Source organism: Vanellus vanellus (genome assembly GCF_965231255.1).
Source record: "Vanellus vanellus genome assembly, chromosome: 5".
Taxonomy (NCBI): domain Eukaryota; kingdom Metazoa; phylum Chordata; class Aves; order Charadriiformes; family Charadriidae; genus Vanellus; species Vanellus vanellus.
In genome coordinates, this window is record NC_138910.1 from 68,729,888 (window position 1) to 68,755,353 (window position 25,466).

Consider the following 25,466-nt stretch of genomic DNA (forward strand, 5'->3'; position numbering starts at 1 on the left):
ATTTAATAATTCCTTTTTTGTGTTGCTTACAGTAGGTATACCTGCAAGACCAAAAAGTCCTTTGGATCCCAAGAAGGATGGAGAGTCTGTTTCATACTCTGTCTTGCCTTTAAGTGATGGTCCAGAAGGTTCTACAAACAGTCGTCCACAGGTAGTTGTTACAAAAGGAAAGATAAAGTTGTACGAAATTTGCTTTTGAATTTTTTTCTTTTTTGATATGGGTATGTGGGTAATCTTAACTGGTACTTCCAACGTTAGTGTTGATGGTGACATTTCATTCATGTACTAAAATCAGAAAACATCTTTTTTGGGTTAGGCAAATTTTATTTCAGATTTTCATGTATTTATTTGGTTTAGTTTTGGTTTTACTTGGGTAGGAAAGGGGTTAAAATCAAGTTATCCTAACTGTACTGTTTCTAAACGCATATTCCATTTTGTATGCTGTATTTGAGCAGATGATAAGAGGACGACTTTGCGATGAGACCAAACCTGAAACTTTTAACCAGCTGTGGACTGTAGAGGAACAGGTAATGGGAAACTTCCATTTTGTAGCTGTGGTAACATGCATGAGAATAAAAGCAAATTGTGTAATAACATTTAAAGCACTTAGAAGTTCAGAGTCACATCTATGTAGATACTCATCTTTTGACAACTCATACCTTTACTAGGAAAGATGTATTTATTTTTTTTTTCCCTGTTGATTTAGAAAAAACTTGAGCAATTGCTTTTGAAGTATCCACCAGAGGAAGTAGAGTCCCGACGGTGGCAGAAGATAGCTGATGAACTAGGAAATAGAACAGCAAAGCAGGTAACAAGTAAAACACCTTGAGGAATAATCCCTTGCCTTGACTTTTTTGTTTTCTTTTGTTTGTTAAAGCTGTTTAGAAGGCACTGATAAGTGTTGAAGAGAAACCTGGATACAGTCTCTTAAGTCTGCATTTCACTAACAGCAATGTGACTCTTATTCTCGATCTCAAATCTAGAATTTTAAAAGTGCCCCAAAGCCCACGACAAAGCTCCCAGACCTAGTCGTTTGTTAGATTTTGACAGCATGCATTCAATTCTATATAGCAAGTATAGTGACACCAACTGTTCTCAGACTGAGTTATATTGGAATGCTGAAGTTCCTCCACCTCAATATTGTAGAATGAGCAGACATTTTAATAGTCACAGACGGAAAATGAATTCTGTACTGGGGCCAAGATGCACAAAAGGACACAGTTGTGGAGACACTGTTTCTGCATCTGACTTACTGGGATTTTTCCCCTAAAATGACATAATTTGTCCATTTTTACCAGAAGTAAAAAATGCTGATGTTCTATGTTCACATTGTTTTAATTTCTCCTATTTCAGTTGTATGCTTTCAAGTAAAAATATACTTAAGTATTTCAATATTACCTTATCTGTGATCTTATCTATACTTACAGGTATATTTCTCCATACCTGAAAAAATTAAAATACCATAAACCATAGAATGATTTGGGTTGGAAGGGACCTTAAAGATCATTGAGTTCCAACCACTAGACCAGGTTACTCAAAGCCCTGTCTGACCTGGCCTTGAACACTTCCAGGGATGGGGCATCCACAGCTTGTCTGGTTTCAGTACTTTCTTATTTCATAAATAAAATATAGAAGTACTTTCTGTATGCTAACCTTGCATAATTTATCTGTCGTAGATAAGAAAGAATAGGTTTAGCTTCAGCAGGTAACAAACTACTAAAATTTTTTCCTTTCCATCACAGTTTTTGCTAGATTCCCTGTGTACTTTTAAACGACGGTAGGGTTTTTTTCTGAAAGCCTTTGAAGTGTCTTGCGATACTACAAACACAACATTGCAACATTAGATTAATGGTTAGAGGAGTTGTCGCAAAGTAGAAAATGGGGATTTCTTCTCCTTGTACCAATGTAGCAATGCTTGCAAAACCTTGAAGTGAAGTCTTGTTACATTTATTTTGACACTTAATTGTCGCATGTTGTTTTTTTTCTAGGTTGCCAGTAGAGTGCAAAAATATTTTATTAAACTGACTAAGGCTGGTATTCCAGTTCCAGGAAGAACTCCAAACTTATATTTATACTCCAAAAAGGTGAGACGATATTACAGCAGAAATTCTGTATTTCTGTTTGCATTTACGTGCTAATTGAGTCTAAATCATTAACATTTTCAATGGATTTAAGTCTTGATTAGTGCTTTCTTACCAACTAGTTCCACCTTGCATGTATTTCTTACTTAATAAACTATCTTTTTCTTTTGCCATTAGTACTGTAGAGTGAGCTGGGTGTTATTCTAGTTTCACATCAACATCTGTTAATTACCTCTCTATTAGATAATCTCAGGGACACGAAGTGTCAGAAAAGAGAACATAGCAGTCAGATTGCAGACTGAACTAACAGGGTTCAGTGATTGTTCTTGGGGTATTTTTTCCTCATTTGTAAGTTTACTGTAATTGATCTAGAAAAGCATAATGCGAACCTTGTTGGAACAGGGTAAGGAGCCCTATAATTGATTTTATACAATCATCTTCTAATTAACAAAACCAAAGAAAATTATGTATAACTGAGCATACTGAACTATCACAACCATAGGCTTAAGGCTGAAATGTCATGTCTTATTTTGATTTGCACCATACATGACTGTTAAAATAGAATGGTCATATAAATGACTATTATAGACTGTTGCTTTTCCTGATCAGAGAATCATAGAATACCAGGTTGGAAGGGATGTCAAGGATCATCTGGTCCAAACTTTCTTGGCAAAAGCACAGTCTAGACAAGATGGCCCAGCATCCTGTCCAGCTGAATCTTAAAACTGTTCAATGTTGAGGAATCCACCACTTCCCTGGGGAGATTATTTCAATGGATGATTGTTCTCATTGTGAAAAATTTTCCTCATGTCCAATCAAAATCTCCTCAGGAGTAACTTGTACCCGTTACCCCTTGTCATTTCCATATGACTCCTTGTAAAAAGGGGAGTCTCCATCTTCTCTGTAGCCACCCATTAAATACTGGAACATAGTCATAAGGTCTCCCCTAAGCCTTCTTTTCTCACGGCTGAACAAATGCAGTTCTCTCAGCGTTTCCTCGTGTGGCAGTCTTCCTAATCATTTGATCATCTTCGTGGCCCTTTTCTGGACCCTTTCCAGCCTGTCCACATCTTTTTTGTATAGCAGGGACCAAAAGTGAACACAATATTCCACGTGTAGCCTGACAAGCACTGAGTAGAGTAGGATAATGACTTTTTATCTCTGCTGATGATGCCCTTGTTGATGCAACCGAGCATCCTGTTGGCTTGCTTTGCTGCAGAAGCACGCAGTGGTTCACTCATATTGAGCTTGTTGTCCACCAGGGCACCCAGGTCCCTTTCCACAGAGCTGTTCCCCAGCCAGTTAGATTCCAGTCTGTGCTGCACTCCTGGATTACGATTTCCCAGGTGCAAGACCTTATGCTTGCCCTTGTTGAACTTCATAAGGTTCTTGTTCGCCCACTCTTCCAGCCTATCCAGGTCTTCCTGCAGGGTGACTCTCCCTTCCAAAGTGTCCACTCCCCAGTCAGTTTGGTATCATCAGCAAACTTCATCAGGTACACTTCATCACATCATCCAGATCACTTATGAAGATATCAAACAGCATTGGGACCAATATCGATCCTTGGGGGACCCCACTTGTAACAGTTTGAGAAAGAGCTATTTACCACCACCTTCCTCCTTTAAGCCCTTCTTTTAGATGGGGGTGACATTAGCATTATTCCAGTCTTCTGGAACATCTCCCGGTGTCCGTGACTTCTCAAAGATTATGGAGAGCAGCTTTGCAATGACATCAGCCAGCTCTCTTAACACCCTCAGGTGGATAGCATCAGGGCCCATCGATTTGTAGGGGTCAAGCTCCTGTAATACTTTGCATACCAACTCATCCATCACTGACCATGGGTCTGTGTTTGCATCAACCTGAATTTTTGTTCCCAAGGCCCCAACAATGCTGGTAGAGACAGAGGTGAAGAAAGCATTGAGAACCTCTGCCTTTTCAGTGTTGTTGGTCACTAGTTCACCTCTCCTGTGTGACAGCAGGCCAGTATTTTCCTTCTGTACCTGAAGAACCCTTTCTTCTAGTTTTTTGATATCTCTGGCCAATTTCAATTCGAGCTGAGCTTTTGCTTTTATAACTGCATCTCTGCACGCCCTGGCAATGCCCTTGTAGTTCTCAATGGGTATCTGTCTGCTTTTTCATCTTTGGTACACTTTTCTTTTGGTTTTGAGCAGACTCAGAAGCTCACAATTAAGCCAAGGGAATCTCTTGCTCCACCTGCTTCTCTTACCTTTAAAGTGGGTGAACTGTTTTTGTGCTTCCAGGAGAGTGTTCTTGAAAAACTCCCAGCACTTGCTAACTCCTGTATCCTCCATGGAAGCCTCCCACAGAATCCCTCCCCACTGAGCTCTGAGTGAGCTGAAGTTTGCTTTTCTAAAATCTAAAACCTTTGTACTAACCTTCAGCATGCTCAGCAGGATCCCAGACTCCACAATATTGTGATCCCTGCAGCCAAGGCTATCACTTGGTTTGTGTGTAGCAAGTCCAGCAGTGCCTCGTTCCTATTGGCACATCTAACATCTGTATGAGGAACCAGTCCTCTACGCATTCCAGGAACTTGATGGATGACATGTGAGCTGCTGTATTGTTCTTCGAACAAATGTCTGGGTGGTTGAAGTCACTCATAAGAACCACGTTCTGTTGACCCGAAGCTTGCTTAAGTGACCCAAGTATTGCTTTGTTGGCCTCATTGTCTTGGTTTGGATGTCAGTAGCAGAGGCCTACTGTAAGATCCCTCTTGGAGATGACCACTCTGATCTTGACCGAGAGGCGTTTGATCTTGGAATGGATGAGAAAAGAATATGGTCCTGAGAAACTTTCTTAGTCTGCAAAAGAAAAGACTCTAGATTTTTGTGCAGACATATTTTGATATAAATAATGTAGTATTCTTGGGTACTAATGAGGACCCTAGACATTTGAAGAAGGCAGTCTCAGATTTTGTGGGGGTTTGGTTTGTTGGGTTTTTTTGGGTTACCATTGTATTTACAGAAGTTCTTTAAAACCTGTTACAATGGCATTTTGCAGAGTGACATTACTGTTTTGCATCCATGTGTCTGTGATGTTTTCTGATTAAGAATAGAGTAAACCTTACATTGATTCTGCAAAAGGGCAAATTTGCGGATTTAGTCCTGTGAAAGGTTGGGGATAAAAGTTACTGCCGGAGGAGCCTGATAGAAAGATCTACCACAGCTCATCTCTATTGATTTAAGATGTTACACCCCCCCAGTTGTCTCCTAGTATTCTCTGAAGTTACTGCAAACAATGACTGCTCGCATCAGAGGCTTTCCAGTTTGCCATCCATTATGGTAATGCTCTATAAACAGAGGGAGGAAAGGTGCAGGCATGACGCCTTGTCTATTGGAGAAGTGCTCTCTGGCAGAAGAACCAAAAAAAGCTGGAAACATTGGTGCCTTAAATACTGTGGTGAGATTTGTCTGTTAGAACTCTAAGTTACTTGTAAAGTTTACCATATTTGGGGGCTAATTCCAAAAGAGGTTGAAAATTTATATTTGAAAATTATAATTCTTTGAGTTCTTTATGCCACCTTACCATGTGACTGTAGTCACATTTCTCTTCTTCTTTCCTCTTAGTTTTATTTGGAAAGACTGTTATTACAGAATGTGAGCAGTGCTGCCAGGCAGCAGATCACTGTAATTTGATAAATAGTGGGAACATTTAATCAGTACATGTGTGACATTTTAACCATATTTTTCACTAATTTGAACAGCGATCCATAAAGTTCTTTAACCCCTCTGATGTGCGTGCAAACACAGCAAAACCAAGAGTGAAACATATGTTTTATAAATTTTTTAACATTCTCGTACTACAATGGTAATGCTACCATCCTACAGATTTTTCTTAAACTTACATGTAGAACAAATCTAATACTTAGGTCTGTTTTCGCACTATGATTCATATCCTTGTTACCAAGTCGTAAGAGTAAGGTCATTGTGCCCTGGTTTGATATTAAGGTAGCGTTGCCATTTTATATTTGTATCCCACGTAAGAAATACAGCAGACGAAAAGATCAAACAAATTGCGTATGTGGGGGAATTGAGCTCTCAGTCTGCTAATATAGCTGTCTACTTAGAGCACAGATTGACAGCACTGTACCAGGCTGTAGTTATTCCCAAGTCTCCAATGGAGATAACATAGTGTGGCAGAAAGGAAATGCGCAGGGTGTTGGAAGCCTGGGTCGTGCTTACGCTGTGCTCATCCTTATTTTGATACTGAGTATGCACATACACGGTAAACTGTGGTATCTGCTTTATTGCCAGTAATATAAGTATGAAAATTGGATGCTGATACTTAAAGCACTGATCTATGGGAGAATAAAAACCATAGATATATTTAATGTAAATAGTTGTGTCAAAAGGGATGCTTCGCAAGAAGGTACTTGTGTTTCTCCATGGGTATTGCCTCAAATGCTTTTTTAAAATGGTTACTGGGGAGGTGAGAAGCCTGTTCAGTTCCTGATCATCTTGTTGAAGTTACTGTGTATATCTCCTCATATGGCATAATGTCTCTTCTGATAAGTGATACAGGAAATTAAACAGGATGCATCAATTTATTTTCCTGTATAACGATCAGCTGCTACTGGTGAAAATAAAACTGAGTCAGAGATTTAGGACTCGAGTATTCAGTTCTTCAATTATGGCTTATCATTTTCAATTTAATGCTTATATAATATCATTAGTGCACCTGCTCTTAAACTTAATCCAGAAGATACATTTCCCACAGGAAAAATGATTTTACAACTGTCTGCTTTTATGTAGTATTTTAGTTCATTCTTCACCAGAAGTAGGATCATGTTAAAAAGAGAATTCAAATCCTCAGTTAAATTCCTGGGTCATAACTGTATGCGTAACAGTGCTACTATTTAAGCATAGACACAGTTTTCCTTTCTTGACTTCCACATCTAGATCTGTTTTCTATTAGCAGAATGTTAAAATCACTGTATCAGCTCAAGCTGAAATACCATCTAAGCTTATAAATGGAAGTATTGGGGGGGGGGTGTGTGTTGAAATCTTAAAGGAAACCGGAAAAGCGGCAAAACACAGGAAGTCCAGGATCATAAGGCAGAACGTGGAAAAATTCAACACCATGGATAGTACGTTAGTCTTTAAACAAAATGTTTGGTTTTATTCTATGCACTGTAGTTCTTCAGATCTGAGGTGCCAGCTTCCAGTCATTACTACAGACTTCATCTCTTCCCTTAAGAGCGAATGGCGCTAGTCTCAATTCCTTATTATAGTTCTGTCTGCGTAGCTTCATTCCATCTAAGACAATTTGTGTGATTTTTGCCTTTAATTTTTTACTTCTGCACAACTGTAAAATAATGCTAGATCCCTCTTTAGACGTTGAATCCATCTTTAGAGGTAAATGGTTGTATTATAGTATTACAGGTTTGTAGCTGATTTAGGAACCTTTGGGATAAGAAGTCTTGCATAAAAAGGGAAAGTATTAACTATTGCAAAAATTCCTTATGCTTTATCTGTATGACAGAAGCCAGACACAGTGTAAGACAATCTTCTCTTTCACAATTATTAAAAAAAGCACTTTTCATACTTCTGGATTTTGATTCACACTGTTTTCTTTAAATTGAGGAATGTAAGATTTGACATTTAAGATGTCAAAATGCTGGTCTGGAAAGTAGCTAAGTAAAAAGTTGAGTCAGTTTCATTCACCCTGAATTATTCTTTTTTTGTTATTTAATATTCTTCCATGGGGAATAAGTAATAGGGGCTGAGTGCCTTTAAGTAATCTATTTTAAAACTGCCATGCATTCTACACCTTCAGACAGCATTAAAGTCGAAAGGTTTTAGATATACGCTAATGGAGTAATTTATCTCATCTAACATTTTTTAGGTTCCTTTTCCAGTCAGTGGCAATGAAAAAGAACCTTCAGAGAGCAATTCTTTCTAACTCCTAGAAACCTCTTTTATGGTGGAATGAATTGCCTTTTCTCTCCCTAGACTAGGAAAGAAATCTGGACAATTAGCCTAGACTTAGATTATCTAAGGCACAAATTAATTCAAGTTGATGATAAGTGTCAAGCATGGATGGGTCTCTCGGGTCTTGGACCTGTGTAAAACGACTTCTTTGTTTAGTCCTGCATTCACACCATTCACGACTCTTGGAAGTCTTTTAATATCTTTGCACTTCGGTCCTTGGTCTTCAAAATTGTAGCAGCTTTCTTTTCTGTTTTTCTGTTGTTGTCCATCTCATTTGCTTAGCTGGTAGGGTTTCTATGGCAAGGGCTCTTTCTTACTGGGTTCTTCCCAAAGAAGTGTTGCACTGTTCATCTAATTTCACTTGTTATGAGGGAGAACAACTCCAGCTGTATGAGGCTCTGATAGAGAGGTTTAACTGAAAATAATTGGAAAGGCGATTGACTGTATAGTGCAAAAGAGCAAATTTCTGGCAAGGTTTTATCGATGAGGATTACTTAAATAATAACCAAAGAATGTTTTTAAAAATATATCATTTTTTCACTGTAGTCATCAAGTAGACGGCAGCATCCTTTAAATAAACATCTTTTCAAACCTTCAACTTTCATGACATCTCACGAACCTCCAGTTTATATGGATGAAGATGATGACAGATCCAGTTTTCACAGCCATATGGATACTGCAGCAGAAGAGGAAGTGTCGGTATGTCATCTAAATCACTCAAAGAATGTCTTGCTTACTGTCATTTTAACTTTCTTTACTGAATAGTATGAGTGTTAAGCATCCTTGCCATAAAATAAATATCATCAAGTGAGTACTAAATTGTGGTAAGATTCATGAGCCATTTTGAATTATAAACGCATCATTAATATAAAGACCCGTAATTACAGAAAATTTAGACTAATTCAGAAAGGAAGTAGGTAAAAGTAGTAATGAACAGTTTTGTCCTGAAAGAGGTCTAAAAAGTTCTAGTTGTATATTTTCAAAAAGTGATCTGACATGAGATCAGTTTGAAAAGAATATAAACTAAATAGTTATGATTCTGGTTAAAGATGTGTTGTATTAGAAAAGTTACAGAGAGCCCTGGTAAAATTTGAATGCTGTTGGCATCACTGCTTTTTGTCTTCCTTCACTGGCTGAATTACTTATGTGGGTTTTTTTTAAATCCGCTACAAAGCGTGAACTAACAGACTGAGTCATCAACCAGCAAATGTATTTGTTTTTAGAGGCAAATTCTAGTAGACATCCTAACCCAATGTATTATTACATCATGTAGTGTTCCACTTTCCTAATTTATCACATGCAATAATACTACAAGAATTGAAACATATGTCTTACCCACTTCTATATAGCAGGACTATATCCTACCACTAGGATGCTGGGGACGATTCACAGCTGGTGTGAATCACTGTGGCTTTACTGCACTTACACTGAAGAACCTGACTTGTTAATTTTTTTTTTTTTTTTTCAATTTTTTTTTTTTTGTTGTGAGCTTTGTGACATCTTTTGTGTGAAAAGCTTGTTGCATAACAGAAGTATTAAGACCACCCAGTATAAGTCCATTCATTTTCTTTATTGACTTTTTTACATGCACTGCATAATCTTACTTAAATTATTAAATTTGCTCATCTGTTACTCAGTGTTAAATCCCACCTTCACTCATGTTCCGTATTCTCTCTCTGATGGTCTTTTGGTTCATCTACAGACATTCCTGATAACTTTGCATATTCTAATAGGAACCTTAAAAGGCCTGGAAAGAAAAATGCATATTAGAAGAGATGTAGATAACTATGATTTATCTCAATGGAACTGTTTTTGAGCAAGCATTCTTTCATTCTGTATTGTTTTTAAATACATATTTTCTAATTGTTCTGAATATTTTCCTAAAACATTTTGGTTTTGCTGTGGTGTCCTATCTCTAATAAATATAGGCACCCTAAATTAACTGGGATTTATTTTAATTTGGGCAGAAGTTGCTGGTTTCCTTTTTTGCAGTGATGATGGTGGACTTGTGGCTTTTTTTTTTTTTTTTTTTTTTTTTTTAAATTTGGCTTAATCTTTTCTTTCTTCACTAGTGCAGCATTTCCAGATGGATATATTTCTGGCTTGCAGTAATGTAGAAAGACACAGGTGAGCTCAGTTGCCAGAAAGATCCCCGTTATCAGTGTAAAATGGAAGTAATTTGGAAGAAAAAGGAGGTCATGAACTATATTCAAAATGAACGTACAGGCTTCTGTTCTAATGTTAAGTCAGGTCTCTTAGTGACAGTCACTGTCTTGGGGTAAAATACTTTGCATCAGCATGGTGGAGAAGAGATTCAGTGGAGCAAGAAAACTATACGACAGGTTTTCTTTGAGTTCTTTACAGTGGGAGTACCCAGTGCTGTTTCCCTGTAAAGACAAAAGATGTAGCCTGGATATTACCAGCTCGAGTGGCATAAGCATTCCTGAAAAATGGTTTTAGTGTAAATGAGTTATTCTCGAGTGAAGACTCTCTATTCCCAACCAAGTGAATTTGCTTTTGAGTTAAGATTACTTCATTTTGTGCGGAGTCGAATTATTCTAGAATACAACTGCTTACTTTTCCAGAATGAGGTGTCCACACAGGGAGCTATTACGGCATAGTTTATTCAATATACAGTTATTTTGTGCCAGGCAGTTTTTCTCAGAAAAATAACTTTTGAGATTTGCATGGAAGGTGAATCCCTGTTTTATATTCGGGGAATGTAGCTTATCACCACACAATGTAATCATGTCATTTAACCTTGATTTTTCTGAACATTTGCAATATAGTCCTTTATATAGGTTCATAATTACAATTAGGTAATTGATAAGGCCTTTAGAAATTTAACACTAAAGAACAAGCCTCTTTCTCTCACTTCCTTTAATAAAATTACTAAATAATACAGATTCTTTAATCTTCATGGATTCCTAAAAAGAAGTTGAAATTATGTGTGTAGGCTACATTAGAGGAATTTTGATAACTACAATATCTTGTAGTTGTTTTCCATAGCTGAACGTTCCTGAGTATAGGATCTGAAAACTGCTCTACATCAATAAAGACTTGTCATCGTTGAAAACAGCTGACATCTACCAAGTACAGCTGCTACAATTAAATAGCCATCTTGAAACGGGTATCTGAATTAGAATGAGAGCTGCTGTCTTCTCATAACTTAGAGGTCCTCAACCTTTGTTGAAGAAAATTTGGATGAGACAGCATAGAAATGGTGTGTTTCTTTAAACAGAGAGAACCATTTGTTATAAATCTCTGGCGAAGTCCTATGCCGGGGAGACAAACTTTTTCATAGTTTAGGGAAAATAGCAATCTCTTTTCTTAAGCTGTTAAGAGGCAGCATGAAGTAAAGGGGTGAAGGAGTTGGATAACTTTCAAACTTCAACTCTTCCAGTCATGCAATGATGCTTCTCATCACTTTTTATTCTTACAGGTAAAGGTGAGAAGTTAGTACTGTTAAGATTGACTGTCTTCAAATAAAAAATACATGCAATGGAAGCTTGGTACTATCTTCATTTGTGTGTCTTTTAAAAATCTGAGTTTGCCCAAAACTCCGTAAAACTGTAAAAAGTTTTTGAAAATACTTCAGAACAGTGATTATAACTATCCTTAGAAACAGCGTTATTCCATACCATTCCACAGAATAGTAAAGAGTAAGATCAATTAACTTGATAAAACTGACTTGAAATTTCAGTTCTCACTTCAGTTCTCTCATCTGTTGCCACATATTTAAAACTAAAATAACCTAGCTTTGGCTTAAACAAAAGCTGTCTTCTACTGCAGCTGCCATTTTGTCCACAATGTATGGACAAGTGCATTATATGCAAATTGAAGTTTGGCATCTAAGATGCGAAAAAGAACAGGAATTAAAGTTAGGCACTTCGCTCTCCTTTATATTAGAGCTGAGCTCTTCACCAGAAGAAACTTGTTTGTAGGATAATGATTTTTTTGTGTTAATGCAAATAATAAAGTATAAGTAACACAAAATAAAATGTAAGTTAGTGGTATGCACTGTTTTGTGCCGTGTTTTTTAAAATAATTTCCCGGTATATTTCTTAGAATATATTGCCAGCATTTTCTCAAAGGTAATTAATCATACATAGTGATTTATGGAATATATGTCTTACTAGTTCCTATATTATTCCTAAAGTAAAGAATGTTTCTCATTTATTTTTAACCATGAACAGGATGAAGAGAGTATTCCAATAACATATCGAGAGTTACCTGAATACAAAGAACTGTTAGAGTTTAAAAAATTGAAGAAACAGAAACTCCAGCAGATGCATGCAGAAAGTGGATTTGTGCAGCACGTGGGATTCAAGGTGAGTTGAAGAGATGTTCTGCTGTTACTCAGTGGATTGTAGAAGTTTTCAAAGATAACACGGTTTGGATTTCCTAAAAAGGCTTTGTTTAACATAGCGAGTTTGGTTCCTTAGTTCTTGTTCACTGTGTCTGCTTTCTTTCATTTTCTTTAATAAAAACAAGGTAAGTAATTCACTCTTTCCGATAGCTCAGGTTTCACTGAATATTGATATTGTATGAAAATTAGTAAGTGTACTGTCTTTTCCTCATTCGTATTTTGAAAATACAGTTCTAGAGCCAGGTTAAATCATTATAGAATTCCATTTGACAGCACACTCTCTGTTTTGACAATGGTTCCTTGATGATGATTCTCTGATTATGAATTTGGAGTCATTTTGCCTCCACCTGAGGCCAAAGAAGGGACAAAGATTTTTAATGAGAACAGTAATAGATTAATACTTTTTTTGCTTTGTAGCAACTTCCTAATCCTTTCAAGTAATAACTTGCAGAAGTTGAAAGAAGGACAGGAAACAGTAGTTATGTGAAATTAGGAAAATAAACATTGTTAAACTAATGTGTTGTCCCAGTATCGACCATTAAGGGGCGACATGAAAGAAAGGGCAGTCCCTAAATTATGTTGTCTGGTTTGCAAGGGATTTTCTGTGTAACTGGTTGCTATGTTGGAACAGTTTCTTCACCTTGTTTAGTGTTATGCAGCTAGATTTATTTTCTAATACCCATTTATATAAGAATGCAAAGATAATCAGTTTACAATTCAAAATGACTGGAAAATTAAGACAGCCTCATTAGTTGACGCTGACAGACTTAATCACGGTGTTAGACTACCAAGATGCTTTTTATTTTTGCCTTTTTTTCTTTTCTTCTTTTTTTTTTAAAGTTAGCAGGATGTGTTTGGTTTGGGGGTTTTGGAGTTTGTTTTTGTTTTTTTTAAGTTAGCGTTTTCTTCCGCAAAATTCAAAACTTTGATCAGGCAGACCAGACTTCTAGGTAACAAACTAGTTGCTTTTTCTACATAAAATTACTCTGAAAAGTAAATTGGCATTATGCAGTGTCAAGCATTCAAAGTTTGAAAGTTTCTTTGCAATGTGAATGTGATTTTATTATGCATTATAGTAAGCTCTGAAATTACATAATTATATACTATTTTCCCTCAGGAGTGCTGCCTCACTCTGCACGGGCTGGACGCAGCTCAGCTAATAAGCAGTCATTCAGAACACTTTTGGTTCTGCATGGCCTTCAGCCTCATTTACTACACATTATTCAAACTCCACTTTGAATATTGAATTACTGAGTTCCTCGTGGGCTTTTTATGGCTTTCATTGCCGTAATATCAGAGCACTTTGCAAATACTTTTTTTTTCTTAAGAAGCGAGAGGCATGGAATTAGTTTTGTTTCACGGGGGAAAGAGAGGGAAGCTGGAGCACAGAAATTAAGGTCAAGGGCTTCCACTGTTTTGGTTCTCAAATCGAGATAACGGGAACCAATTTTTATTTTTTATTTTTTTAAAGTATTTAGCATTATACTGAACTGGATATTTTCAGAGAACATCTCCGAGTATGCTTAGTCCCTCCGTATTATCAGCCCTCAAACTCTGAAAGGCCTCCGTGGAAGGAGGGGATACAGCTGTGACAAATCTGTAAGGTGTAAAGTGTTTGTAACCCTGAGTGGATTAGTTGTGGCCGGGAACGAGCCGCTCTGTGAGTAGGTTTCACAGATGCTGTGAGAGAACTTCCGTTTCTGAAGGAGGATGAGCTGTGGGAGCACAGGCTTGTTTCCCACATTTCTTTTTCCTTTTCCATCCTGTCTCTGCAGCACTCTTCAAAGTTTAGATTTTTGAAAAGTTCTTCTTGCCTCCACGTTGCATTTTCCATGTGTCCTTTTTCTATCAAATATCTTTGCATTTCTGCCCCTCTTCTCTACCACGGTGAATTTTTCATCCGGTCTAGATGTTTTGTTTGTATTTTGTTTCCTCCTCTTTATGCCACGCTCTTCTTGCACTTCGCTGCAGTTGTGTTATTCCTGATTTTTCTCAGGGGATTAGTTCTTGTCTTCTTGCTCAGCTTTAGTTGTAGACTTGTGTTCCCTTCCCTGAGTACGTTGCCCCATGTCCTTCCCAGCCACCTGGCTTTTCGTTCCTGCCCACCTATAACGCGAGTTTGAAAGTGAATCGGTCTGACCTGTCGTGTCCTGATCTGCAGCCCATCAACAACCTCTACTGGTCTAGTCTCACTGCTTTCTTCTGCCGTGGAAAGTGAATCTATACTTAAACATTTCACATGGTTGGACTTAAGCTATAGAAACATCGCGTTTATGTATCGTGTCACAGCAGTTCTTACAGCCGTGTGAGGATAAGCAGTGACTGCGGGCGGGACTAGGTCTGCTTTTGTTGAGCAGGAGGGTAATGTCAACATGGAGCATTTGGGGAGTGGGAGGCAAAATGAGAGAAAGATTGCTCAATCCTCAGGGCTCTGGAGGGCCTCTCCTACAGTATGAGGACTTCTTTATCCATGAATACATTGTGGTCTGTGATGAGAAGAATTCAGCTGTGTGGGCTAGTAGTAATAGATCTATGTACATGCCTTTCCACGTGGTCTATTGGTGTGTACTGTTACTAATGTACGTGATTACAGTTGCTGTTTTTTCAATGCTCTTCCATCTGCTTCCCAGTGTGATAACTGCGGAATTGAACCTATCCAGGGTGTTCGGTGGCACTGCCAAGACTGCCCTCAAGAAATGTCCTTGGATTTCTGCGATTCTTGTTCTGACTGGTGAGCAGCGTACGCTTCTACTTGTTATTTGTAATTGGCTTGAATCTCTGTACGTGGCTTAATTGCTGCGTACGTTGGAAACCTTCGCTTCAGCATAGGATGCATCTCCTGTGTTGGGTGAAGTGGAAGATACTATATGTGTGGGAGTTATATTTTGTAAGCATGTTCCGGGTGTATAATATTTTTTTCTTAATACAGTGGACAGATGGGTTTGGTACTGTTAAATAGCGGGGAAGATTATACTTTACGAATTAATTGCATCGAATTTGGTATGAATCTGTTACTATGATCACTGTTTCTGAAAGTGAAAGATAAGGAAAATATTTGACTTTTAAACTGTTATCTTTTTCTTTCCCTTGCAGTCTGCATGAAACAGAGATTCATAAGGAAGATCATCAGTTAGAACCTATTTACAGAGCAGAGACATTTTTAGACAGAGACTACTGCATGTCCCAGGGCACCAGTTACAATTATCTTGACCCAAACTACTTTCCAGCAAATAGATGACATGGGAAGCAGATCTACCATCTTGGGCTTACTATCCTCTTTGAAAAATAACAATGGCACCATTGTTAATTCTGTGCACATTTTGGAAAGACTCTGCTTTCCCTGAAATGTCGCTCACAGCATGACAGCTTCCTGGGTGTACTTGTCAAACTACAGCTTTGAGCTGTCATGGTTCTAGATCACTGAACAGCAGCTGAACATTCCTAGTGTGCAGAAGGTTTCACTGGGAGACTTTTCTTTCACCACATTAGTCATTTGTAGGTGGTGAATCTAAACACAAAAGAAAAACATACAAAAGGGTGAGCCAGAAATGAGAGCACACATTAAAGATAGAGTAAATTCCAAAGGCTTTGAAGAACTTGGTTATAATGAGATCCAGAGGAGATGAAGTATTTATATAAAAAACAGTTTAGTAGCTTGCAGTTTTGTTGTGAAATAGTTTTCAGCACAGTAACTGACTTCTTTAGGCAAGGTTTTAACCAATGACAGTGTTTGCTTCTAGGATGTACTCTAAAAAATACTCACTGTCTCAGCGATGGTTGGTTACAGGCCTTTATTAAATCGGAGCTGCTTAATCACATTGACTTTCAATTTTTTTAATTTTTTTTTTTTTTTAAACCACGATGAACTCTATTTACCAACAGTGAAGCACTACAGGGGGCAACTGTGGCATTGCTTCCTTAACCAGCTCATGGTGTGTGAATGTTATAAAATTGTCACTCAGATATATTTTTTAAATGTAATGTTATATAAGATGATCATGTGATGTGTACAAAATATGGTGAAAAGTGCCAGTGGTAGTAACTGTGTAAAGTCTCTAATACTCAACATTAACTCCTTTAAAATAAAATACACAGCCTTCTGCCTCTGTATTTGGAGTTGTTAGTGCAACTCATCAAAGAAAACTGCCTAATATAAATCATATATATGGTAATAATTTTTCCTCTTTTGTAGTCTGCACAAGATCCATGAAAGATTGTATTTTTATTACTATTTAAACAGTGATTAAATTTAGCCTGAGCAGTGAGCAAGGGTTCACATGCATTCTTTTATACTGCTGGATTTTGTTGTGCATCATTTAAAACATTTTGTATGTTTCTTCTTATCTGTGTATACAGTATGTTCTTAATAATGTTCAATTGTCAGGAGAACTGTGAGAAATAAACTATGTGGATACAGTCTGTTTATATATAGAATGCTTGCTGTGACTTCCTTTCTGTGTAGTTCTGACTTTTTAATCAAGATGGAAAACATTAAAAGGACATTTTCATACGTCATACAAATACTCACTATGCAGACCTGCAAGATGCCCAGCGCCTTCCTCTGCTGTTCATTCAATGGGAACTGATGGTGCTCTGCGCCTACTAAAATCCGCTTCGCCTTTAGCATTTTACTTTTCTCATATCTTAATCACAGACTGCTCCTTTGCAGATTGCAGAAAATTCAGCTTTTAGTAGCCCTGGTACACTGTATACCATTGTCTGAGAAGCTTTGTAATTACTGTGACATATTTTAGTTAATATATTTTCTACTGAAATGTATAGCTTGTGATTCAGAAACACGTGATTATTTTATACCTGTAATAGACTTCCAGTTGCTTTGAAACTTGAATACTCAGAGTAATTAGCTAGAAAAGAAACTTAGATCACTTAAAAAGATGGCAATAAGAACGATAATTGGCTGGCTGCACCTAACAACTTTAATTATAAACTGATCGGTATTAAGTTTTGCAATAAATTCAGGTGTAGTTGTTTTTTGCTTCAGAAAAAAATAATTTTAAGCATTCAATCTATTTAGAAAGTAATACAGTACAGTTACTAAAACACTGAGCAAGTATCGTATGTAAACATATCTCACGTATCTAGTATACTTAGCTAAATTTAATAAACCTTAAGAAAATACAAAAAATCACACGATGTATTTTAATTTTTAATTGGAAAAGATACTGCTCTGAGAGGCTCTCTAATACAATAAAAAATGCGCTTGCCACATCATTCGGGCTGTTTCTAGGAAGCTGGAGTTGGTGAAGGGGTATTACCAGGGAGAGAATCTGTGGAAATCTTTGCTTTCTGTTGATATCCTGAAAAAATTACTGGAAGAAAATAATGAAGGTACATTAGCGAAAATATGATTAAATGCAAATATTCACTCATCAGTTTAGGATAGCTTGGGAAGAACAAAAAGCCCTGGTGTAATTTGAATGGGATTGGAAGCAGAAGGAGAATCTCAAGTCTGAATCACCCAAGAAAGTCGTCTCTTGGATAAGTCCTCTTTTTATTAAATATGTATAAATATTTATATTTCCATATGCATGCATATACAGCTATTTCTCTTGCATACATTATGAACATATGCAAATAGATATCTAATGCACATACACCCAATCAAGCATGGGAATTTTTTTTGCTTTGTTCCACAGAAAAGACCAGAAGAAGCAGAAAGAAAAATTAAACTGAAACTGTATGTTAAATAATTTTTGTAACTTGATTTATTATTTTTTTTTAAAGGAAAATTAGCAGCTGATTGTTGCCTTTGTTCCCATCCCGCGCAAGAATGATGCTCCACACTTTTTAACTTATATTGTAATTAGAACTAATAAAAAATACTCCAGAAAACCTACCAAGGTGAATTTGCAAATTCATGGTAACTCCAAAATATTTTAACTCTTTTTTTCTTTTTTTTTTAAATCCTACACCAGACAGCTGCTAGTGCTTCAAGGCTGTTTAGAAACACCTGCCTTCTCAAGCTGATGCATTATCAAAATCTCTCGCTTAAACCTGTTGTACTGCAGATGTTACCGGTCACTTAATGGCACTGGTCTGGAGCTGGAGAAGCACTTCCTAGAGCATCAGAGGTAAAATGTAGGCTATGAAGGGACCCAGGAAAGAAGGAACATCCAGCATATGAAGGATAAGAACATATCTAAAACAGTCCCTTAAAAAATAATTGAATTAGCATTTACAGGGCAAACGACAAGGAAGAAAAAGAAAACGGAAGAATCTACCCTGAGTGGAAAAAGGACGTACTCTGTAAGCATGCTGATTTGAGCTATGTTTTCAAGTCATGTACTGTGCTTTAAAAGGATTAAACCCACATATCTGTAACAGAAATCATTACTCCTCATTTTGTACATGTTTTATTTGTATTATGTCTTCATTACAAGAAAGGTAACTTTAAAAATACAAATCTGCCGCATAAAGTACAACTTTGACAGTAAGAGCAATCATGCAACCCACTTCAACTGTTAATTCATCCAGTAGTTCCAGCAAGAGGATGCAATTACTTTACAGGAATGTCAAACAAGCTTTTATTTAGCTATCGGAATACCAAAGAAACTCCACAATATTTTGGTTAACCTAATGGAAATATGGTATATCTTCTACTTTTTTGCAGATCTGACAGATAGAAATGGCTTACTAAAGATGCAAGCAATAGGAATCAAATAGTCCCTGACATTTTCCTTTTTTTTTTCCTTCTTCTTCTTCACCCCCCCCCCCGTTCCCCCCAACTTTTGGCAATGCCAGTATGAGACAAATGATGATCTGAATTTTGCATTTGAAATACTTCCGAGGTATGATTTAAAGACATCTTCATACATACTGTCTTATAGTCAACTTTAAATGTAGACATTAATTAATATAGTAAAACTGAACTATACAAGACAATCATTATTTTCACCTCAGCTCACAAAACTGGGAAGTCGTCATACATAATACTGTACAATTCCCAGCAGAAGACAAGGCTGTGTCAGAAACGGTATCTGCTCCACCGTAATGGATCGACAGACTTCCACAATATCCCACTGTATCTTCGATTAATTTTTCTGCTTCTTGTTGTAATAGTGTTCTGGGGACACGTGAAAAGTTTATTTTAATTTCTAGCTTGACTAATTCCAGCTGTCTTACAGCTGCATGTAACAGAGAATAGATTTTGGTCACTAAAACCCAAGAACAAGCTAAGTGATACCGCAAAAATTAATACTGTTAATTTAAAGAAAATAACCAACGGGAAACTTGGTGCAGCAACCTTAAAGTTAATATGCGAAATGGTGAATGATGTGGTTGAAGAGCTCGCTGCTGGTCAGGCACTGAGTCTGACTTCCAATCAAATGTACGAGATCACAGAGTACAAACCAGAGCTGCTGTTCACCATGCTGCTTTTAACCCGTGAAGAGCAAACAACTGATAAAACAATACACAGTTCGTAGTGGAGAGTTAGCATACACACCACTTCCTATGGAGTGGATTGTCAGAACAGAGAAAAAAAGATTTCATCTAAAATAACATACCACATGCACAAATTCCAGATGCCTCTCAAGAAAGCAGTATTGCTTTGAACAGCATTTTAATCGTGACTGTCGGGTGCACGTGAGGGGAGGCTGTGTACACACCGTTACTGCGCTTCTGCTGAAAAAGAAAATGCTGCCTCTTCTTTTTTCAGAAAAGAGTCAATTGTCTTGCAGACTTCCAGAAAAACATCTTCCTGCGTTCCTTCTGCATCAACCTGTGAAGCAGGCAAAAAACATTAGTGCTGATTGTTACACAGAATTACCTCAGGATCTAAATGGTGGCACAAAAAACTTGTCCAATATAAAATAAAAGTTGTTCTGTTTCACGTTATAAGCATGCTAACGTGGAGAAGCAGCTTCCATAAACCAAATTATTCACCCTGTTTCCACAGATTTATGTGAGAAGATTCTGTAGGCTCCATCATCTGGAGCAAAATACATTAATCAAATGAGGGAGCTTAAGCTCTTTCTCCCAAGTACTCGTGTTTTAAAGTAAAAGTACACCTTTGATACACAGAACAGTTTCCAAAGATCTTTGAAACTATTTTAACATTTAATACCCTCCAAAAGAATCCCAGTAGAGTAACTTTGATATCATACCATTAATGAGATGAATAGCACTGACTTGTTGACTTGTTTCTCGTCATCTAAAGTGTCAGAGCACGTAATGCCTTGACTGACCAAAAAGCTTTCAAACGGCCGTAACATAGAACGGTTATATTTCCATGCGTTTGTATGTGCAAGCTTGGGTTTTAATTAGTCCTGGGTTTATGACGACCTTTGGGCCATGCATGTTCTATAGCGGCACTAGTTTTGTTGTACAAGAACTCATTTTCTGTGAGAACTGAAGGAATTCTTTAAGACTGCAAAGTTTCTGTTTTGGCCCGAAGTTGTCCAGGTTGTTCAAGTTTATTTTTCATGACTGGACTTCAACAAAAAGAAGACCGATTTACTCTCCTATGCCAGGGCAGAGAGCTGTGTTTCAGCAAAAAGGAATGATGTTTGTAGCCAGTAATTCTGTGTGTTCCCCAGAAAATGGAACGTAGCACTGAGCTTTTTGAAGCGCAGTTTCACATCCATCCCATGCAGTGAGTGTCACGCAGGTCATCACTTGAGGAAGGAGAGCTGTCTTTTGCCTGCACAGTGGTGTCAGAAGAAGCTTTCATGCTGGCTGTGTACACCACGCAGATTGCATCTGATGATTATTCAGTTCCCCTCAAATGCCTGGTGAGAGCCCTTGATTCTTTGCTCAAAAGCAAGTTTCCTCCCTGCTTCTCCATCCTTAGTCGTTCATGCCTGCGTGCCACTGAGTGTGCACGCATTTAACTGGACACATGACAACTTTGCTAGAGCCTGTTTTGCTGAACTATATGTGCTGCATTTTCATCTCCAAGTTGCTGAGTAGGATGCCAGACGACTGTAATGTTTGAAGGGGACTTTCCTGACCATCATACCTTCTGCCACCTCTTTGTTCTGCAGGAGAATAAAAGGAATTTCAAACTCCAAAAAATTATTTTTGAAATAGGCCACAAAATTCTTCTCAGATACGTGTTGGCTTGCAGCCAGCTCCTGCACAGCCTGACTGCACTCAATGTACGTTTAAGTCCCTCGGTGCTGAGTCTTGTGTGGGAGTCAGCAGCTGCTCCTTGCGGAGATCCAACGAGGGATCGCATTCACGCTCCAGAGCTTGGTTTCACTCTTGGTGGCATCCACAGATGCTGCAAGGCTTGGTCCCTTGTTGCATCCTGTTGGACGTGCTGGCACACCCGGCCAGTCTACCTCCACACACTGCCATTCCGGCACTGGAAATCACCAGCTTGGCCAACCTTTGAGGAGCCATGCCTAACCAGGTTCAGTCCCCTTGGCCTTGCTGCGAGGGTATCTATGTTACAGTCTGAGCTGAACAGCCTCCTCCCCTCCCAGCAAGCTTTCAGACACACGGTTCTCTTGCTCCCTTTTGCTCTCTGCCACCCTGCTGTTTGCCGACATTGCTGCTTTCTGTAACGCTGAAGCACGCACCTGCTGGAATGGTTTGTGAAGCAGCAGGTGGGGCCTTAGAAAGGTCAGTTCTCAAACATGGGCTGCATGTCTTGCAGAAGCTTTCTATGCCACAGAAACAAAGGGTTTAGGAGGGCATTACTGGTTTGGGAGGGCGTTACTAGTAGCAAAGAGAAAAGGGGAATAATAAAGCATTTTGGACCAAATGCCTACCTTCTCCGGTTAGAATAAAACTAGCAACTCCCATCTCAGCTGCTATAAAGTAGCTTGTTCTGTCTGTCTCAGCTGCCAAGACACCGATTGTCATACCGCTATCCCATAGGAAATCTACTCCACACAGGGTGAAGGCCACAGCCATTTCAAAGCTCTCTTGTCTTAATATGTATTTTTATCACCTCTTTATTCCATAAATACATCTGCACTGGATAACTGATCTAACCTAATCAGCACAGCTGATTGCCATTGGCTTTTCGGCGACCTCTTCTAGAACAGGGACTGAAACTCAGGTCTAGGTGTAGGCAGTTGGTATGAAGAATGAGGTTTCTGAGTGTGGAAATTGCTGCCCTTTATGACTGGCTGGAACGCTTCCTTCCTAACAGTCACAGTAAAATACGGATGAGTGTGACTAATGACAGCCCAGTGCTTCCCGTGCTGGCCTCCTAAATAACAAAGGTCCAATTCATAAAACTAACTTAAAGTTGTGGCACAAAACTAACGTAATATGACAATAATTCACAGCTAGTACCACAATAATTTAGTGACAGTCTCTGCAGCTCCAGGAGAGAAAACTGTGTATTTCTCTTTCTCAGATTATAACAAACCTTATAAATTAGAACTGTTTTCAAGGTTATTCAAGGCTACTGTCTTCTCGCATAAGCAAGATCCAGATACAGTTTTCCGTAGTGCTTCCAGTTTTGAAACGCCACTATGGCTTTAGGTAACTTCAAACACAGAGAAACTTAATGAGCTCACATAAAAAATGACCGGAGTGATCATTAGCCAATTAATTTTTCTGTCACCAAATTGTTGTAGGTTTGGGGATTTAGAACCCTAAACATATATTGCCGCTGAGAAAAACCTGACTGTCTGTAGAGAGGATGGCTGAGGACCGCTGTTTTCGGAGACAGACAGAAATTCTGGAATAAACTCACTAGTTCGAAGCTTCTTATTGAAGGTCAGTCAAGTTCAGCTGTGTTGTCACTAACTTTTATATCTTTGTCATTAAAAGGAGTGTTAAAAACCTCTCTGAGACAGTGCAGTACCTGATTCTCAGAGCAATAGGTCAAGGTGTCTGGAAACCCCGTGGAAACATCCTGCCCTGATACCTGTTCGCATTTAGCATGAATTTACCATTGTGTTTTATCTATAATCCCCTGCTAATGTTTCTGATGTACCTTTCTAGACTGGTGTCTCATCTAATGGGTCACAAGCCACCAACGGGGGTGATATAGAAACACTTGTTCCTTTGTTCCCCACCTACTTACCTACCAGGCTTAATGATTCTCTGACAGCCTTTCAAAAGACAAATAAATTACACACCTGCTGTCACTAGTACCATTTGCCTGAGAAAAATCGTGCACAAGCCTCTGGTTTGTAGTTACATGAAGGTCCATGGATTATTTTAAAAACTCCATGAATGTAGATGAGATAATTTATTTTAAGGAGTCTTCAAATCAACACTTGTCATTAGCCTTGGTGGCTTTGCCCAAAATGTATTCAGAAACATATACACAATCCTTTCAGTGAGCAGAATTATAGAGGCAGCAGCATCTTAATGGGAGCTGTAACATCTTCAGCCAGCACTGGTCAATGCTGGACAGGAATAAAACCCACTTAGGAATGAGCAGATTCACAAACCTGAAAACATGTGGTGTTATAATTTGTCCTGGATTGAGGTAAACCAGAACCGATTTTCTGTTCAGTAACCTTACTTTTCAGTTAAGCCTCTTCTAACTAACTGAATTCTCTGAAAATTAACAGCATAGTTTTGAGACACTGTTTGCTCTCAGAGTGATAAGACCTGATTGTTTATAATTCATGCCAAGGAACAGTATGCAGAGAGGCTCTTGCTTATACTTGTTGCTGTAACAGCCAAGGGCAGCTGACTTTGCTACTTGCCCCATTGGAGGGTTGGAAGCCGAAAAGTGTAGAGGGGTCACACCTGTGGACAGGAGCAGACAGGACAGGTGACCCAAAACTGACCAACAGAGTATTCCACCCCATCTGCCTCATGCTCAGTATAAAAGCTGAGGGATCAAAGGGGCAGCTCTCTTCAATGGCTGGCACCTGAGGAGGACTCTGTTCATCTGCCTTTGATCCCAACCCGTGTGCTCCTGAATCCAGATCTGGAATCCAGTTCCTGTCCGACGCCAAGTCCAGACTTTCCCCGTGCCTGCTGGTGATGTCATCATCATCCTGGAAACTTTATACGGTTTTGTATATATTTCATTATTTCCTTTTTATTTTATTATTAGTGTTTCGTTAAAGTAGTTCACTTTCTTCATGAACTCATAAGCCTATTCCTCTCTCTCCCTCCTTTCCCTGGAGAGAAAGGTGGGGGACAGCATCTGTCATTTGTTTCAGTGGCCAGTCCAGCCCAAACCATGATATAATTAAAATCAGGAAGAAAAATATTAAACATGTGAGACTGCCTCTAGGTAAAGTCTCAGCCTTCTGTGTATGTATATGGTATTACAAATAACAAAAAACAAGGACTGTTTTAGCCTAACCCACACCAAAAAAAATGCAGTCAGAAGTACTGATAGTTTTTCTGCTTTCCACCTGAACTTCCTTTCGTCATTCAGAGAACATCAGAGTGGCTGCTAATGTCAATGCTTAGCAGCCTGTAAAATATGTTGCTATAAATAAGAAACTAACCCCGTGTCCTGGGATTTGCAAACGTCTCCTTTACTCTCTGCTTTCTTCAACACATGCAGCTTACATATATTCACCGCTAAAATAGTTTTAAAACTGTAAACCTAAATGTCTATTTTCTCTTAACTTCCCACATAGCTAACAATTACACATTTTGTGTTGTCTAGTTCTCTTTGTTTAAAAACAGCTGTTGACCAGGTCTTAACTGTTTTTTCTTTGTCTTTATTCTTCAAATTGTTGAGCCAAATAATGTACAGGTTTGTAAGATGTGCATTTACAAGATAATAATACAGGTTGGAAAGAGCTTCAGTGGATCATCTAGTCCAACCTCCCACTCAAAGCAGAACTGGGCACTGGAAGGATGCCTCTATGCCGGGCACTAAGCTTGAGCTGTGTCATTGACCAAGTCAGACTGTATAATTAAACTCATTGAGTTCACTTATCCAGGATAATTGCCTAGAAAAATTTCCTCAAAAAGCATTTTTTCCAGAAAAGAAATTACTTTGTTTCACAGTATTAAGTGTATTTCTGAAACTGTTGGTTTTTTTTTTTTTAATTCCAGCACTGTTCACTGTAGAACTGAGAGGGACTCTTGGGATCAGAATAGCTATTGAAGTCAATTGCCCTGTGCAAAAAGTGTTCAGGCCACTTTGACTGTAGGTGCAAA

At 38.3% G+C, this 25,466-nt stretch overlaps 2 protein-coding genes across 2 annotated transcripts in view; one reads left to right on the plus strand and one right to left on the minus strand.

Moving 5' to 3' along the window:
* ZZZ3 (zinc finger ZZ-type containing 3) overlaps positions 1 to 16,966 on the plus strand; it is a 60,221-nt gene extending 43,255 nt beyond the window's left edge. The window contains exons 6-13 of the mRNA XM_082483784.1: positions 33 to 151; positions 456 to 527; positions 707 to 808; positions 1,989 to 2,084; positions 8,579 to 8,731; positions 12,229 to 12,363; positions 15,032 to 15,132; positions 15,495 to 16,966. Coding sequence (XP_082339910.1) covers positions 33 to 151; positions 456 to 527; positions 707 to 808; positions 1,989 to 2,084; positions 8,579 to 8,731; positions 12,229 to 12,363; positions 15,032 to 15,132; positions 15,495 to 15,639 — 923 coding nt within the window. The 3' untranslated portion in view covers positions 15,640 to 16,966. The remainder of the gene's footprint in view (positions 1 to 32; positions 152 to 455; positions 528 to 706; positions 809 to 1,988; positions 2,085 to 8,578; positions 8,732 to 12,228; positions 12,364 to 15,031; positions 15,133 to 15,494) is intronic.
* A 2,910-nt stretch (positions 16,967 to 19,876) lies between these two features.
* Positions 19,877 to 25,466, minus strand: part of AK5 (adenylate kinase 5) — a 96,223-nt gene continuing 90,633 nt past the window's right edge. Inside the window, exon 13 of the mRNA XM_082484482.1 lies at positions 19,877 to 20,142. Within this exon, the coding sequence (XP_082340608.1) occupies positions 20,032 to 20,142 (111 nt within the window). The 3' untranslated portion in view covers positions 19,877 to 20,031. The remainder of the gene's footprint in view (positions 20,143 to 25,466) is intronic.